The sequence below is a fragment of the Coffea arabica genome, chromosome 2c (assembly GCF_036785885.1).
Source record: "Coffea arabica cultivar ET-39 chromosome 2c, Coffea Arabica ET-39 HiFi, whole genome shotgun sequence".
Classification (NCBI taxonomy): Eukaryota; Viridiplantae; Streptophyta; class Magnoliopsida; order Gentianales; family Rubiaceae; genus Coffea; species Coffea arabica.
In genome coordinates, this window is record NC_092312.1 from 16,373,976 (window position 1) to 16,392,795 (window position 18,820).

Genomic DNA, 18,820 nt, shown 5'->3' on the forward strand with positions numbered 1-18,820 from the left:
GAGTTCCTTCGGACTTTACACAGGAGGGACGTATAATATTGGACCCCAAAACAGGTAGAAATCTAGGAATCCCACGTACGCATATATAACTTTTGGTTTCTTGGACGGACCCTATTGGCATTATAGCTAAAACAGGCTCATGAATCAGGCGCATATATGAGTTTGGACGATCAGTTTTTTTTTTTTTTTTTTTTTTATGGACCCCTTGATGATGATGATGATGATGATGATGAGGACGAGGACAGATTATAAGATTTAAGTACTGAAACTCAAATGGTATCACGATCAGGCTGTGCTGCTGTATCATCCATTCTATGAACTACGTAGATTATCCAGCTACTTCATTTTCGCAGTTGCTTCTCATCATCACCGGACCGTAACTGAAAATTTGCCCAGATACTGTTCAAATCAAACTGTAGGAAACTAGAGTGGTGTGCTATATATATAGTACAGTAATTGATTTACTAGTAGTAATAAGTACGACTGGAATTGATTACTGAAAATAACGAAAGCGAAAATGCTTCCACGTTTTACAAGACATTCTTATCAAAGGTAGAAAACACTGCAAGTACTCGTACTATAGTACGACTGGGATTACACAAATATTCTACTTGCTTTTCTTGATTGACAAATCAAAGGTAGAAAATACTTTATTTTTTTTTGAATAAAGGCTCCATCCATGCACGTTTAGAACAGAGCTGAATGATAATGAACTCTTGCATCTTAATTTCTTCACGACTGGACGCCTTCTGTGCTTCACCAGAGCTCCAGCCTTTTCACCCTGCATGTCAATATATATACATGTCACTGGTCATTATTAGTTTTCTAAAGTTTGATAGCCAAAATTTACGATTACTAGCTACTAATGATTCTTGTTCCTAATTAATTTTCATTGCATGGTGAGGTGGTGAGTCCGTAAGCCTAGCTAGGGTGTATACTTCAAATTTAATTTTTTTTTTAAAAGAAAAAAGAAGACATTCTTATCGACTTCATGACTCATCCACACGCAAACTTCGTTCTAACTGTCTATCAAGTTCTTTTTGCTAGTGCGAAAAAAAAAAAAAAAGGAAGAAGAAAACAAAAAATCAAGAGGGTTTCATGAAATAGTTATTAGTTGCACGCAGAAAGGGCAAGGCACGTAGGGGCAACGAAAAAAAAAAATACAGTAGCTTCTGGAACAGAAAGTAGTACCGTGAAGATAAATCACATCATCTATTGAGAAGTACTAGGTAATTTGTCGACTGTCCAAAAGTCGTCTTCGTACGCATTATTCTACTTTGGAAATCTATGTAAAATGATTCCCTGATCCCTCCCAAAAGGTCCCATCCAAGGGCTTGTGCGCCATGTCAAAGATAAATCTCATATCTTCACTAAGCCCCTACAACTGCAAGCTAGTTCATATACGGCGGTTGACATAACAACGTACATGAGCCTGTCCATGGCTCGAGTCTGTTGGTGCTAGTTTAAAGCGCAATATAGATTGATTGATTAATTAATATGGCTGCAATTATGTCTGCTGATAATGCAGGAATTAGAAAGAATTTTAATGGGGTTCACTCAGTATGGATTGTTTGAAAAAATTAGACAAGTTTTGTTATAAGTAGCTGGTATGGTATGTAGCTTTTCTGATGATCAGTAGCAGTAGTAGCGGTGTTAGTTACCTGAAGCGGTGGTCCTGTAGTTGGGATAGGGCACATGACCGCTCTCGATTTGCTTGATGTCTTCAACAAGGATTTCATAGTGCCTCTTCACCTCATCTGGGGTTTTCCCACCAACGGCCCTGGCCACCTTGGACCAGCGGTCAGGTGTGTCCTTATCGTACTCGGCCAAAGCCTTTTCAAAGGCTTTGTTCTGTGTTACGGTCCAAGAACCTGATGATGAGGTGGTGCGGGAGGAAATTGAGCTTGATGCCATGCAAACAGGTAATTAAAGAAGGTTAGGAAATGGAGAGGGAATAATGAGCAAATGGATCTAGTACGTACTGCTAGAAGTAGAAGGAGAAAAAAAAGAGGGCGAGAGCTGTAGCTCAGTAAATTAAACGGAGGGCAAGGGGTGCTTTGTTTTGTGCAAGGAGGCTGGCAGGAGTGCGTGCGTTTTATAAGCTTCAGGAAGGGTGGGGTCGTGCCAGTTGGCCTATAGAACTTGCAAATAGCTGAAGAACTTTAGTGTGTTGTCCGCTTAGGAACCGCAGGAAAAACGAAACAATGAACCATAACAATAACAATGACAATAATATTTTGTGTTTTTAGAAGAATCAGTATCTCCAAGGTCCTCAACATATTCTTCCTTCCTGGCTATTCCACTTGACATCACAAATTCTGTTGCCTCTTCTTCTTCTTCTTTTTTTTTTTTTTTTTTTTTTTTTTTTGTTGTGGGTCAGTGTCATATCCTCCATAGATTTTCTTTCCTTCATCGGCACCATACCAACGGGAGGGCCAGGTTTTTGTTCCCAATCAATGTAGGATTGAAGCTACTACTGTTCCTATATATACATTCCTCTTCTACGTACACATGTACTGGGATATATATATGTGATGTATTTAATACTCCATCTTGTTGAAAGCACAGTTACACGATGCATGCTAGTACTGGATTTTTTTTGTAATAGCCAATTATTTTATATATATATATATATATGATGTCTTCACAGCAGCGCCTCGTATAATATGCAAAATGCAAATAAGAAGAAAAAAGAATATCTGAAGTGATTGTTATTAGTTACCCTAATAAGCATATATAGGCATACTAATTCAAATCTTCCTCGTTTGGTTCTGTCATTTGCGAACAAGCTTAAGATTAGTTTGCGGTAAACTTCACATTTCTAATTTAAACAGCTAATTACCAAATCCAAATTAGGTCATGCGGTTGGTTTATGCGGCCGGGACAGCCAATTGCCTTAGAAAGTAAAATCTTCCTAATTTGGCGGACCCAACCCGCTTGTAGTTTTGCCGTAAAACTCAAGCATCCCTCCCTAAGAAAACCCATGTCAAACCCTACTCATTCCACCACCCCTCCTCAGTCCTCTCCTTCTTTCCAATTTGACAGGAAGGATTATAAGTTATAAGCAGGTATGTGTCAAAACTTATCCCCTGCCGTTTGGCACGACCTATCAGCTAGTTTATGCTCCATCCTCTAACAAAATGTCCGAATCCACTGCATTCTTTCTCACGAGCATTAGCTCCCTGTCTTGACAAAATCAAATCAAATCAAATCTTCACTCGCTTGAGAGTTTGAGTAGGGTAACTTTCTTGGAATTAGGATCTGTGGTGATTTTCATGGTAATGAATGTGCATAGAAGGTTTAGCACGAGAGACTTTGAGGGCTTGCCTGGCATCGGATCACAAAAAAATACGACTCAGGAATTAGGATGATCTTTCTGGATTGAGGAGCAATGCCACTAGAGATTATACTGTTGTCACTACTGTGTACATGCATGCGTGCTGCTGTACTATGTCCTGAACAACATTCCAAATTCTATAGCTGTCCAGATGAGATGAAGCCCCGTACAATGACTATTTAGTGTTTACACTACTTTGTAGTCTAGTCTCTCTACCATCTGTTCCAAGAAAAGATCTACACGTTTCTTAGACACTCGTATATGGATCCCGGCCGTTCTGAATCTTTATGCTATTTGCGGTCAAGAAAACAGCACTAGCGGATCAGGATTCTCTGCAATTGTCAAAACATTTCATAAATTTGTACCAGGCAGTAGTTGATTGTCCAAGTGGATTAATTTAACACCACCAATTTTAATCAAACACAAAATTTGTTGTATTTTTTCACGTTATCATCATGATATTTATAGTTCTTTTCTTTATCTTAGTATCTAAATTTGTTGTGTTAGTGTATACATTGTGCGATGTACTTCATACTGATGAGTACACAAATCCCTCATCCTGCATTTTTGGAGGGGTGGTCAGTTATTTGCATTTTTGTCACCCCTTCCAACCATTACGAATAATCAAGCCTCTCCCTTCCCTTCCCTTCCCTTCCTCTGTTAGGAACATTATATTTGGTTCTGATTTTGCCGTACTAGAGTTCAATTTTTTTTAAGATCTCCGGGCCAACAAAAAGTTTGTCGATATTTCTGACATTCTGAAAATGCATACTGTGATTTTATTTTATTTTATTTTTTATGTGTTCAAGGGAGCCGGCCGGTTAGCATTATATACAAGGAGGAGGTGGAGTCAAGATGAGTATATCTTTGAAGCTATTATTGCAGACTAGCAGCAACCTTAACTCGTAAATGGTACAATTCTCACATGCGAGAATCTTATTTTTGAGATACATGTCCTGTGACCTTATATCATGTTTCATGTCTTTTAGTTTATTTTTTGTTAAACATGGAGCCGGTGAAAAAAACAGCGAAATTAAAATGCACTTACTTCGTATATATATAGTCTGTCTATCTTTTACATTTACTTTTGTTCTTCCCTTAGCCGCATGAAGATATTCCATTCATAGAGTCTCTTTGGTAGCTGGGTTGCCGTAATGATTGTCCACTCCAAAGAAACAATAATGCAATCCAACAAAAGTTCGGAAATAAAACAAATAACCACTTTTTTAAACCTGTCTGATCTTCAACGTCCACTACATAGCAGTTAGCATATCTAGACTAATGAAATTGCTAATTACTATTGATATAACCCAAAAAAAAAAAAAAAGAAAACACAGCTTGATGAGAAAGAACTAGCTAGGAAGTAACCTCCAAGGTGGATTGGGGTAATAGGAAAATGAAATACTCCAAGGTGGATTGTATCGCCTTGCAATTTTGGTGGGTCTGAGTTTTGGCATGCTTCTGCATATTGCCGGTGGATTTTATCCTCCATTAGACGTACGACTCGCTGATTTTATCCTTCTGGACGAAGGCAAGCCAACAAAGGTTTCCATTTCGTTTTTAAAAAAAAAAAAAAAAAAAGCAAATTTGGTGGGTCTGAGTTTTTGAAGGGTTTTTTTAAATTTAAAAAAAAAAAAAAGAAGAAGAAGTAGAAGAAGAAACAAAAAAATATATATATACGACAGCCAAGAGAAAAAACGACACAAACACAATAAATAGGAATCTTGAATAAATAAAATAATACAATGAGTTTTTTTTTTTCGAACAACGGTAACAATTGTGTAATCTATTCTATTCTAATCTATCTATCGGGGAGAGAAGCCTAAGGAGACTTATATGTTAGGTGCTAATAGATATACAATTATGAGTATATCAAAAAAGTGTTATGACACCGCACTTAAATTTTTTTTTTTTTTTCTTACGGATGAAATTTGAACCCACTAAGCTTACAGAACGAGTTTATAACGAGGGGAGCCAAGCCCAAGGAGGGACTTACGTGTTAGGGACTGAGTCTCATAATTGTAAGTTCGATTTGTTCAGGCTGAGCTGGGTACCAAAAAGCGAATAGATTCGAAATATTCTGCATTAAATCGCACTCTGTAGAAGGAAGTATCAACCACCGACATAAGTGACATAAGTGCTATCGTAGGATTCAGGATACAAGTTGCAGGATTTTTATACATCACTGGCATGTACAGGAAGTCGTGTTGACCTATCAATAATGATGATGCCCGAACTCAAAACTCATTTAGGAAAAATAAATAAAGTAGTAGTGCTATGTTTTATTTTTAGGTTCTGAATGCCTGCAACTAAGTAGTAGTGTTTATCTGTCAGTTAAACTTTAAAAGGTAGAGTGAATTTGTGGTTACAATCCGGTGGTTGAAGTCAACTTGGAACTGGACTTTGGGGGCTGAATTGAACACATATAATGCAGTTGCACTGAGGCAGTGGGTTAGTGCTGACCAGTTAGTACTTTTATTGCCACTTGACGATGAAATGTTCAAACAAGAGAGGGATAATTTCAAACAAAAACCTCCCTCCAGATTTTTCATACTATCACGAGATTTTTAAAATCTCACTTATCTCTCTTGAATTGGCATTTCTAGCGTAAACTATTTATTTTAGTTGTATTGAAATAAGAGCAAAATTTACACTTTGAAAATTTCACACGCATGAAGAGATTATTTTAGTTTTCGATACAACTTTAACTATATCATGAATTAAAACATATTTCTCCAACAAAAAAAAATATCTTGACTTTCTTAAGTGTAACTATGCACGAAATTTTTTTTTAGGGTGTTTAATTACTCTCTAAAATTCTCCTAAGTGGTTGATCTTGATTACACTTAATTTATTCACGTCATTTGCTATCCCACCATGACTCCAATGTAAAAGAAATATGGACTATTATTAGCTAGCAATTTGCTTTTACATTTTTTGCTTTTAAAATTTTATTTTGTTTTGACTTTTTGATTAAATAGTTATTAAGAGCAAGGGTCATGTTGTTAGTTTGTGACCTTTGATAGGAATATTTAGTCTTGTCAAATTGACAAGGGAGATAAATGAGATTTTAAAAATTTAAAAAAAAAAAAACTGAGTGACATTATGATGATAAACCTCAGGGGAGATTTTTGAAATTATCCCAACAAGAAATGACGCGGGAAATCCGTAGCAGTTGATTTGAGGGCAATGTGAGTGACGGGCAGCCCCCGTATCAGTAAAAAACAATAATAATGCCATACAGAATCTTTTGTCTCCTTCTCTTTTTGAGCTTAGGCCAAAACGGAGAGCATCCGCTTGGTCCAGTTGCCTCTGATTTACCTTTCCCTCTCAGTCTTGATTCTGGGAATAAAATCTCCACAACAGATCGTGTTACTTTTCCCACTTACCAGACCTCCACAAGAGAGGAAAAAGCCCAATCTCTCTCCTTTCTCTCTCTTTATTTTCATGTTTTCATCTGCCACCGTCAATCTCTCTTGCTCATTATGCCGTGTTTTGGAAATCTAACAACTAATTTTGGTAAAGCATGCATGGCCTGTTTACGCAAGTTCGTGGACTGTGATTCCCAGGGACAGAGCTTGGTGCAGAGAGGTCAAATGGGCAGAATCTGGGCGGGATTTAAATGGAAATGAAAAAACATGGTGCTGTGTCCAAGTAGTTTTATACAGGTCACGAGACTAATATGAGAGGACTAAAGTGGGTCATACCTATTTTGAAATATTGTCTAAAATTACTAAGCATTTCATCATACAAAGGAAGACACATTTGTACAATAATTACTCTACAGTCAATATTAACGTAACAATAATAATATTTTTCTAACCAATCCAATCTCATATACTCCGTCTGTCCCATTTTGATAGTCCTAGTTTTTTTTTTCACACACTTTAAGAAAAAATAGTTAATTTTGTTGGAAAAACAAATTTAGATTGCTATTTTTCTAAAATACCCTTACATTAAATAAAGTTGGCTTTTCATATATCAATATGTTTTAGAAAATCCAAATGCATTAAATGGGGTAGACTGTATTCAATACTAACAATCTATATTAAATAAGGTAATTTAAAATAATAACAACTTACATTAAATAAGGGTGTTTTAGAAAAATTAAAAGACAACTACATTCTTTAATTATAAAATGGACTACAATTTGGAACAGACGAAAATGAAAAATAGGACTATCAAAGTGGGACGGAGAGAGTATATCTAAAACTCATCTTGCCCAAATTATCTCTAAGCATTCGAACTTGGAATCCTTTTGCCACCATTAAATTAATTGACAGCGTGCCTCTCGTCTGTACCATTGCATTTTGGAAGTGTTATTCCTATGGTACTTGATCACTTTCTCTTTGGACAAATTCTCTTGCTACATCGCCAATCTTTTCTTTTCTCGTTTGCTTCATGTTCATGATGCCCGCATTGGAAGTCCTATCTTTATTAGGACTGTCAATAGGGTTGGGTCAGCTCGAGCTCGGCTCGTTCGACCCGACAGAAAGTCCGATGAGCCCGATCATTTAGTGAGTCGGTCTGAGTTTGAGCCTAAAAATTAGGCCCGAATTAAATGTGAGTCGAGTTTGGGCCTTATTAGGCTCAAACCCGATATAGGTTCGGACCTTTAATTACCTATATATATAATATTTATATTTTGATATTATGTATAATTATATATCCAAATATATTTTTACTAAATACTAAATATATATATAAATTACAAAACACAAAAATACATCTAAAGACTCTTTCATGAGCTTTCTTGAGAGCCAATATTAGTAATGCATAACTAAATCTCTAATTTTTCTTATTGGTTGAGTAAATTTTTGTATTAGCATATTATTGGTTGATTTTTTTTTGGTCTACAAACACAAAAATCATCAAGCATATTTGGATTTAAATCACAAGATTATAAAAAAAAGTTTCAACTTTTAAAGATGTATTGGCTTATGATCGCATGTTTTATTACTATTTTTCATGCATTTTAAATGGATTAAATATAAATATTGTTGAAAAAAATTTTGGTTTATATACTTTTTAAGAACTATTATTTGTTCATGTTTAGTTTTAATATTATAGTCTTGTAAATGTTAAATTAGTTTTACAACTTAATAGTTATAGTAATTATATTAAGAAAATTAAGGAGTAATAAGTGAGTTTGGGCTAAACCCGATTAAGGCTCACAACCCGAATATTATGTGAGCTGAGTATGAGCTTCACATTTACGAACCTAAAACTCATAACCCGAAACCCGAAAATGTTTCAAATTAAATGAGTTGAGTTTGAACTCATCAAAGCCCGACTCATTAGACCCAATTGATAGGCCTAATCTTTATCCAACTGGATGAAATAAAAATGATTGGGCAACAAAAAACATTTTAGCAGAATACACTCTTATCTCAATTATTTATAATACCTCAATGAATAGCAGGTCGGTATACTTTTTTTGAATCTATGTCAGTTTGCTTGGAAATTTCCAAATTTCATTTTGGAGCGTTTTACCAAACGATTGCTTGCATAGTATTTGATCCCCGAATCTGATGAACACAAGAGTGTGAGGGACCAAAAAAGGCTACCCTTAAATGTCAGCAAACCGTCTACGTGATCTGTTTTTTCGCCACAACTGAGGAGATAAGATGCCAGTCGAAGGTCCCGTAATTGGAGGAGAAGATCATTTACAAAATCTGTTCTCTGATCCATTAGCTACTGCGGGATTTTATTTCTTAGGCCACACACTACCAATCTCCTAACCAACAAAACTTTTACTAGTATTTTATTTTATGAAGCAGTCAGCAAGTAGCCGCCGCCACCCAAAACCAACACAAAAAAAAAATCTACCTTTTTGGCTGTGTGGGCAGAATCCTTGCAACTTACTGTTGAACCAACCAACCAACCCCCAACCCCCTCCCCGGGGGACCCCCAAACAAAAGAAACAGCTTTAATGAGTCTGTCTGCTGAAAATGCTCAGCTTGCATTGGAACCGAAGATGTGATATTTTTTTGGGTAAAAAATATAAAAGTCCTTGCGATAAATTTAATATACAAAAAAATTTTTATATAATTTTAAAATATACAAAACGACGCCTCATATTTTGAACTAAATTATAAAAGTAATGAAATTCATTAAAGTTAACAGAAATGACTTATTGAAACTTAAAAACACTTTTTATACATAATTTTTAACAAATATACTTGTTGTACTCTTTAGACCCCAATTATCTCTCTCTGGAGAATGAACCAAGTGATTTTGTTGAACTGCCTTTTGCTTTGTTATGTCAGGACATTTTTGTCATTTCGCCCGTTCCCGTTAATTTTAATGAATTTCGTCACCTTTACAATTTAGTTCAAAGAATGAAGTGTCATTTTGTGCATTTTGAAACCACGAACGACTTTTGTGTATATTAGATTTACCATATGAAGCTTTTTTGCTTTTTATCTTTTTTTTTTTTTAGTGTAATGGCTCTAGCGTAGGAATCCATCCCTAAACTAGAGGGAAAACCGTGGTGATTTCCTGATGGTGGAAATTGTGGATATTAGGCCCGTGGTGGCAATGGCATCACTCAAATCGCATGTAATTCCACCATGGATATGTGCCTTTCAAGATGGAATCGTAGAAAATCACACACACACATACACACACTTAAGAATTGAAAAGGACCTTTGTTGAATAGACAGGCTTTAAGTCACTAGGCCTTTAGTCGGGTGGTCACCACCAAAGACTTAAGTATTGGCGGTCTTCGATGCCTCCCACCAGTTTATCACTAAATGTGACAGTTTTAATTGGCCTTCTTTGATGGAATTTGTACTCAACTGCAGTCAATTTTATTACTAGCACCACATTAATATCCTTCCAACCTAACAGTAAAAGCTTTTGTGTGATTATAAAAAGTTTTACCAAGTTCTTTTTACACATGGACGACAACATGAAGTAGCAGAAAACTAGCAAGTTGTTCTAAGTAAGCAGGAATCCAAGCTATTGATAATGACGACTAAGTGAATTGGTAGTCGGAAGGAATTACCTAATCCAGATTTTTAGAGAAAATCTTGCCTTACTTCATTCCCCTGTCCATTTTCAAACTTGTCGGAAAGTTAGTAGTAAGGATACAAACCAAAAAAATAACAAAAAAAGAAAAGAAAAGAAAAGAGAGGAAACAATTGATCGTATTATCTTCACCCTTCAGTGTAATTGGTTAAACTCATTCTGCCATTCAATTTAGTGACCACCTCATTCAACATTTATCACCGGCAAGAAAATGTTTGAGAATCTCGTCCAATGGAAATATTCTAAATCTGATCTATACTATCCTTTGTCACTTTTCCAAAGTTCACACGACCAAATCGCAATGATTGCAGGGTGACAAGAAAGGACCAAACTAAATTAACATCACTCCCACCCCACAATCGAAAGGTTCAGATAGCTCCAACAGAAGAATATACTTTATCGATCTCAAAAAAAAAAAAAAGTGTCCCAACTGAATAAAGCATGGCGGAAAGACTTGCCGTATAGCAACTTTGGAGAATTTGAGCTTGAATCGGCCCCGATAAACAAGTTGCCCGTGTCATATTCATCGGATCCAGTCCACAGATGATGGACCTCAGCTGATGATTGGCTGAAAATTCCTCCTCTCAGTCCTCTGTCTAGGCATTTATTATTTTCTTCTACTTTCTACGAATCTGTAGGTAGAAAATTGAGAAGGGAATTTTTGTTACGAAAACTTATGCAAGTCTCGGTGTAGATATTTGTTTTCGGAATCTAATCGTGGAAATGGGAGAGCCTAAGTTAGTAGAGAAAATAACGTCTGCGGATGCTTTTTCTGTCAGTACCACTTTTAAACGGAGGGTGGCCACTTTTGGGGAGTGGTCCGACCCACAAGTTGGGGCAAAATATATGGTAACTTGGGCTCCTAATTCCATGGTCCAGAAAGCAATTATGTCCTTCGAGTAAAATGAGGTGGATGCTGGTCTATAGACTACGATCACCAGCTTAGGGAAAAATAAATATCAGGAAGAGGAATCCTACTTAATTCTTTGTTTATTTTCTTTTTCTTTTTTCCTTGAGAGAAATTCACTTAATATAGCCCAAAATCTACTCCTTGAACGTCAAAGACTTCAAAATGGCCCCCAAGACCTTTCTTCTAGTATTGAATAATGGTTCACGGAAGTGTTTGGATTGCAAATTTATCTCAAATAATATTTCGCTTGTATCATAAATACATTTTCTAATCTACCTTTTTATATTTCCAACTACTTTTTATCTCACATATATCACATCACAAAAAGTACTACTGTAATTATTCTAAATAATATTTCAAATAATACTCTATCCAAACATTAGTCTAGGTAACCAGAATTTTCTTGGTGTCACTTTTAAACTCTTTCCTATATCCTTTTTATCTTGTGAAATTTGAAGTCTCCCATGAACTAATATATATATATATATATATATATATATATATATATAAAGCTAACATTGTATGCTAGGAAGTTTAGTCAAAATAACTTGAATAATCAGTTAAAGATCACAACTTCCACAGTAAGGTCATGTAGCAATATTATTTGGAATAATTGCTATAGCACCTTTTTATGATATGACGTATGTGAGATAAAAATAATTAAAAATATATTTATGGTGCAAGTAAAATAATATTTAAAAACTTGACTATACAAACACACCTATGCATGATTTCCAATTGTTAGCGGATGCATAATATGACCTATTTTCCATATTGAAAGGTTAACTGTGCAACTTGTTCAAAATTTAGCTTTATAAGTGGAATACAGAAATAGGCTAGACTCCAGGAGAGCAAATCATCTGTCCAATATTTTGTGTCCAATTTCCTGTCCAATGTGAAACTACGTAGTTTCACTTATTATATCTGCTGATATGGCAACTAAAAATAAGTGGCTGTTTAGCTGCCTTATACTTCTTTTTCCTTTCTTCTTTTTGGGTTTCCTTTATTTATACAACTTTGTTACGGTTCTCATCTTTTTTAAAACAAAGTATCAAGGATTTCAAATACAAAAGAATATTTAAAAAAGATGAGAATTGTAACAAAGTTGTGTAAATAAAAGGAAACCCAAAAAAGAAGAAAGAAAAAGAAGTATAAGGCAGCCAAACAGCCACCTATTTTTAGTTACCATATCAGCAGATATAATAAGTGAAACTACGTAGTTTCATATTTGACAGAAAATTGGACACAAAATATTGGACAGAGGATCTGCTCTCAGACTCCAGAGGGCGAGTCCGGAGACGTTGGGTTGAAGGGCGTTTTCATTTTTTTTCTTTGGGAAAAAAAAAAGAAGAAAAAACCCCAAGTCATGCGATCTTTGGTTAGTTGTTTCCTATACATATATAAAAAGCAGTTAGCATCTAACTCTTGGGAATTTTTCATCTGTCTTATGGAGGGGTATTTTAGGGAGTGAAAAAATGACATGGTGGATTTTGTGCAAAGAGTACAAGCTGGTTGATGTTGTAATAATAGTGTACTCTCTATATTGCCCTTTTGGCTAGGTTGTGACAGACCGTTGGGAAATGAGCATTATTCTCTATAGTGGTATTTTGGTCAGAGAAAAGTAAGGAGAAAATGGTGAAGCCTATCATACAACATGGTAATACTTTTGCCAATGTTGGTTGCCTATAATGCCCTCTTAAGGGGGCACATAGCTTTTAAATAATGAACTTAATGGCTTAAATTTGACATAAGAGTGATAAAGCTTTGTTGGAGAGAGCTTTCATGGAGGGTAATTGAAAAATCACTTGTGTAACCGATGAATAGTGTAACCGCAACAAGTGAAGCATCATTTGCGGTCAATACAAATATTATTGCAATACTTTTGGGCGGCAATGGAAATTCTATACATATTAAAGAATCTTGGCTCACATATTTGTGGTCCGTTTGCTCTTTTGTTTAGAAAGGTATATTCACTTCCTGCTGCAATTTCACCATTTTTTATGTGTAGGAAGTATATTAGACGTGTTACTGTGCATGGGGAATTTTTTAATATTTGCTAACTATATTTGTGAATTGTCAATTTTACTTTTGTAGTCGGCTGAGCAGTGAGAAAAAAATGGTCTGCATATAGGGATTTTTGGTGAAGGTAAGCTCTGAATCTTCACTCCACAAAACAAAAGGTGCATGCCAATTGTATATTGTTAACGGGGATTTCGATTTATATGCTAAAAGTCTAAGTTCTCTCCGAAATTGACAAAAAGACAGAACTCTCCGTTACGGGGTACTTGGGGGGTCTTTACTTTCTAGTAGCAAGATCCCTGTGGAGGTTCTATCCTACATCGACTATGGGGGGGGTTTGGGGGGTTAGTTTATAAGTCCCCTAGATGTCTTCAAAAGTTGCCGGCTTTTGAAGATTGTTCGGGGATTTCGATTTATATGCTAAAAGCCTGAGTTCTCTCAGAAATTGACAAAAAAAAAAATTGTATATTGTTAACACCTTGTATAGGATTCTTTGCCCAATAGTGTGACTGTTTGTGTAGCTATCTCTGCTTATTGTGCTTTATTAATTTAAATGTTTGGTTTAGCCTACTTTTTTTTTTTCAAAAATGATAACTATTGTATAATCTAATCCATCATATACTAGGGGGAGAGAGTGGATCTAAGGGGGTTTAGGAGTAATCCGAAGGGGATTAAACCACACCAAATCAAACAAGTGTACTACGCACCCATTTGAATTTTTTTAAGCAAAGCCATTTTTAATGTGATAATTGGTGGAAGACAAGATTTGATGCTTTGATGGTGAACCCTTGCCTCCCACCCCCACCAAACTTTAATGCTTCGGTGGTGGCCACTAGCCTTTGGTGGTTGCTTGGATTAGCCTACTTGACAAAAGTTTTGCTTTCAGTATTTAATTTACCATCATCATTTTGCAGTTGCTCTTATTTATTGGAATTGAGTTGTTGTTGGTTAAAACTGATGTAAACTATTAGGCATTCCTATGTTTGCCACCGTTATGATAGCAGATGCAAAATTAACCTTATTTGCACTGATATCTAGGATGGTTGGATGTAACGATAAATTTATTACTAAAAAACAATTTCGCAATGAAAGATCAAGTCAGAGATATGGTTCATTATCCATTGAGTAAAAAGAAAAAATTAGTGAAAAACAACCACAACATTATAAGAGACGTAAAGCAGTTGAGAAATTTGTTGGACCTCCATTTCAACCCATGATGGGGAAATTTTCTGGTGTCCTTATTGTGAGTGTTGGAAATTTGCTTGTTTCTTTTGCTGCAACTACACTTATTGCAATTTTTCTCATTGCAATTTTGTGTATCATTCTTCTGTTTTCATGGCTAAAATTTATAATTTCCTACAAGCCCTTTCACACATACATATTTTGTAATGCACTACAACTCATACAACTGCACTTATAGCCACCAACATCTAGAAGTTAATACACAAAAACCAACCCACAAGTCAAAACACCCGTGTTGTGGGCGGGCGGTCCCCTAGTATTGCCATATGTATACTCGTACAAAATGTTTTTCATCAACAAGGAAGAAGCCTGCACGAGTAGAACAAGCAAGAACGGGTTTAGACATACGTAACGTAGGGGCCATAAGGCGTGGCTCAAAAAAGAAAAAAAAAAAAAAAAAAGGTAAGCGTACACCAGCAGGATTGGTACGCATCAAACTCAAAAGCATTTATGCCGGCGAAGGAAGTTGATATGAATTTTATATTTGTTCGATTGCGCAAATGGCAAACCAGTCAGAAGATGATATTTGTTCGTTAGTCTAATTTGGTACCATATAAAACAATCCATGCTCCAGTTTGGTTTATTCAAATCTTGCTTCCAAGAAATCGACTGCCATAATATCCTACTAATTCGGAAGGATGATTGTGCGTCAATACTTCAGACGTAAAAGTTAGCTATCGATGCAACTTAAGATGAAAAAGTTAAAAGTGGGACACAAGAACGTCGATGTATGAAATATATGATTCAAGCCACTCTTGAATTTCAAGGTAATGAATGATCATGCTAGTAGCTTTTCCGAAAGATCCCGTGGGTCTGATCTAAACTGAGCTGGCCATGTATTGGCAAAAGCCCAGCTGCACTTCGACAGGTTCTGAACCCACAGTAGGTAAAGCCCACGTCAATTTCTCACTTGCCAGTGCTCCCGCCCAAGTTCTACCGGTAAAATCAGGAAGCGAGGGAGTGTGGTCTAGATGGGCTCGTCCGGGTCATGCCCATAGCGTAACTTTATTAAGTTCCAATTGCAACCAGGACGAGGGTCCCGAGCGAATTTCTCTAGCAAATTCTGCTTTATGCTATTTTAATCTTTTATATTAATCGAAATTTATTAGCATCCCCTGTTTTAGTGGGAAAAAAAAGGAAGATAATACTTGTTAATTTGCATATCTCTTACTTCCCAAGAAGAGCGAGAAAGCAATGGCAATGGAGGTATCCAGGACGGCCATGGGAGAATTGTGCAGAAGAGGGAATCCAGCAGTTCGCAGGGGAAGCAACCCCAGAAGGGATAAAAAAAATCAAGAGGAATGGAATGGAAGAGAACACAGATGCTAATAATTATGTTCGAATGACCCAAATAAAGGGACAATGTGCAACACTAGAGGCGAGACACCTCGCCCCTCCTGTGGGTTTCCTGTTAAAATTTGGCAAAGAATTCCAGGTTGAATTAGGGCCAAAAGCTCAATCTGACAATTAGTTCTACGTAGCACAGCATATGGAGTAGTATTTTTCAAACCACGCCCGCAGAAATCCAAGACAGAGTAGAGGTTAATATCATGACGCTAGTGAAATCCACTGTCTAGGGGAGTCTGAAATTTAACTTGGGCACTGCTAATTTCTCCATTCAAGCCAACTAAGCAATGACATCTGCGCAAGTGAAGGGCGATTTTCTTCCCCTTCATTTCCTCCTCGTCCTAACCAAAATTTGAAAAGAGACACAATTGAATACTACCAGCACCAGAGTAGCACTGTAGCAGTCCATGACCCCCCCCCCCCAAAAAAAAACATTTTTTCCAACCAGCTAAGCTAGAGCAATGTTTTGACATTCTGGTAACAGAGCGGGCATATGATACGCGACAGAGCAGATCACAACAGCACTAAATCTGGTAAGCAGAGGAAAATAGAACATCATACACATACAAATAATTCCAGATCATCAGTGATCGAACGAGACAAAAAAAATCATGGTGATTCTGAACCTTAATTTACTTCATTCCACGGAACTCTGTAAATTTCGATTTCTTTTTTCACGAGGACAATAACATAAAACGTAACCAACGAACCAGCGGTCAAAAAAGTAAGTACTGTAACAAAGCAACCATAAACAAGACCAACTTCAACAGATCATAATCGTAAATTCCAAACAACCACTACCCAGACCCCACAACACAACACCCCACCCCAATCCCCCATAAAAGGAAGCGAGGGAAACATCTAAGACAACTCAACGCAACCACCTTGAACAGATCACCCCCACCCCTAAAAAGCTCCTAAAATTTAACTCCTCCAGTTTCCGTCTGAAGCACCACCGCCTCTGGAGTAACGAGACCCGCCACCGCCGCCGTAGCCACGGTCACCACCTCCATAACCACCTTCGCGACGGCCACCACCGTAGCCACCTCCACCGCCGTATCCTCCCTCGCGACGGCCACCTCCGTAGCCACCACCTCCACCCTCACGGCGTGGGCCGCGGAATCCGCCTCCGCCCCCGCCGCTGCCGCGTGACTGAGCCTCGTTGACCGTGATGTTACGCCCGTCGAGATTCTGGCCGTTCATCGCCTCAATCGCATCCCGCATGGATTGCTCATCCCTGAAGGTCACGAACCCGAATCCCCTGGATCTCCCAGTCTCGCGATCGTTAATGATCTGAATGATGAATTCACCACAAGAGAAGAAAAAGAAACATCAGATCCGAAGGCAGATAGATCCAGAATTTAATCATTAGATCTGAAACACAATTAACGATTCAATCTTCGTCTCTTTGGGGATAAAAAGAGGAAGACAGAACGTACCGTTTCAGGGTATTTCGAATAATAGTAACACAAATAGTAACAGTAACAAGAGTAACAGAGTAACACAGAGTAACAGTAGGTGAAGATCAAGAGTCAACAAAGCCGAATCGGGTCGGATCCGATCTCTGCGACCACAAACAGACCTTCGATTCGATGACTTCGCCGTACTGAGCGAAAGCTTGTTCGAGAGATTGGTCGGTGGTGGCCCAAGCCAACCCACCGACGAAGCATCGGTATTCAACATCTGAGGCGGCCATTTTTTCCCGACTGTTTTCTAAAGGGAGGACAGCAAAATAAAGGAAAGGGGGAGGGCAGTAAGAGATGAGCCCGCCTCAGAAGAAAAGAGATATGAGAAGATGGTGAGGGGAATGCGCTGAATATATAGGGAGGAAGAGGCTCAAGAGGACTAGCCGGCTAGGGTTAGTTAGGGTTTACTCCCCAAAGGGAATCCGCGTCGCGCGAGTTTGCCCCCTTCCTATTTGCTAACTCTGGTTAGACGAATTTGAGACCTGATGGAGGAGTGGGGTCGTCCGCGGGTTCATGCATGATTCCTCCGCGAGCGCAATTGGCAGCACGCATGCTTGGGAAATGCGATTACTCTATAATTCCAAGGGAAAATTGCAGTAACCTCCTTTAAGGTTTCTGACACTTGCACTCACCTCCCTGTGATTTGAGAAATAGCACTGACATCTCTTAAACTTACTGATTCTTTGCATGTTCAGTCCAGATCATTAAAATATTATTTTAGAAAATAAAATGAGAAATTTGTGCTAGATTTGTCCTTTGTGCTACATGCCAAGTAGTATTAGTAAAGGAATGACAAAGTATTACAAATCAATTAATAAACTTTAAGGGGTGTAATTTATGGATAAATAGGCATTATCTATTCAAAGTACCAATGCTTTATAGGCATTTTACTCTCAAATATTTAATTTATGAATCATAATAAATACATCAATGTTTCTAAGTAAAATTCAAAAAGTATTACATTAATATTCTTACAAAAAAATTGGTAGGCTATATATTTAATATAAGTTAAATATTTTTAAAAAAAGAAATAGCCCATAAAGTATTAATTTTTTATGATTTTCCTCAATTACATGAACAAAGTATTGGTTCTTTATGAGTATTTTATACTGAATTATTTAATTTATGTTAAACATATGAGTTTGTTTGGATAAGAGTTTATTTTGATGATTTATTTGAGATAATTACTGTAATACTTTATGTGATGTGATTTGTGTGAGATAAAAAAGTGATTGGAAAGATAAAAAGGTGATTGAGATTTGTGAAGTAAATTATTTTATTGCAAATTATCTCAATCCAAACACACTCATAAATATCTGTAACTAAAATTAAAAACGTGTTATACTAATATTTTTATGAAAGAGAAATTGGTAGGTTTTATATTTAACAAATAAGTTTTATATTTAACAAAAATTAAATATGTGAAAGTAAATACAAATTTAAATAGAATACTTCTGTGACAATTGC

General features: G+C 36.8%; 1 protein-coding gene across 1 annotated transcript; it reads right to left on the reverse strand.

Moving 5' to 3' along the window:
• Positions 1–16,502: 16,502 nt before the first annotated feature.
• On the reverse strand, positions 16,503–17,719 carry LOC140035095 (glycine-rich RNA-binding protein GRP1A-like). Its single transcript, XM_072074635.1, has 2 exons — positions 17,470–17,719; positions 16,503–17,180 (listed from the first exon to the last, which is right to left on the reverse strand). The coding sequence occupies exons 1-2, from the start codon at positions 17,581–17,583 to the stop codon at positions 16,812–16,814; spliced, it is 483 nt and encodes a 160-aa protein (XP_071930736.1). The 5' UTR covers positions 17,584–17,719; the 3' UTR covers positions 16,503–16,811.
• Positions 17,720–18,820: the final 1,101 nt, after the last annotated feature.

What these genes read in the sequence shown, in the direction of transcription:
- LOC140035095 (XM_072074635.1), bottom strand. Translation starts at nt 17,583, where the DNA reads ATGGCCGCCTCAGATGTTGAATACCGATGCTTCGTCGGTGGGTTGGCT. An exon ending in GCGAAGTCATCGAATCGAAG is followed by an intron (nt 17,181 to 17,469) that starts GTCTGTTTGTGG and finishes TTCATCATTCAG; the next exon opens with ATCATTAACGATCGCGAGAC.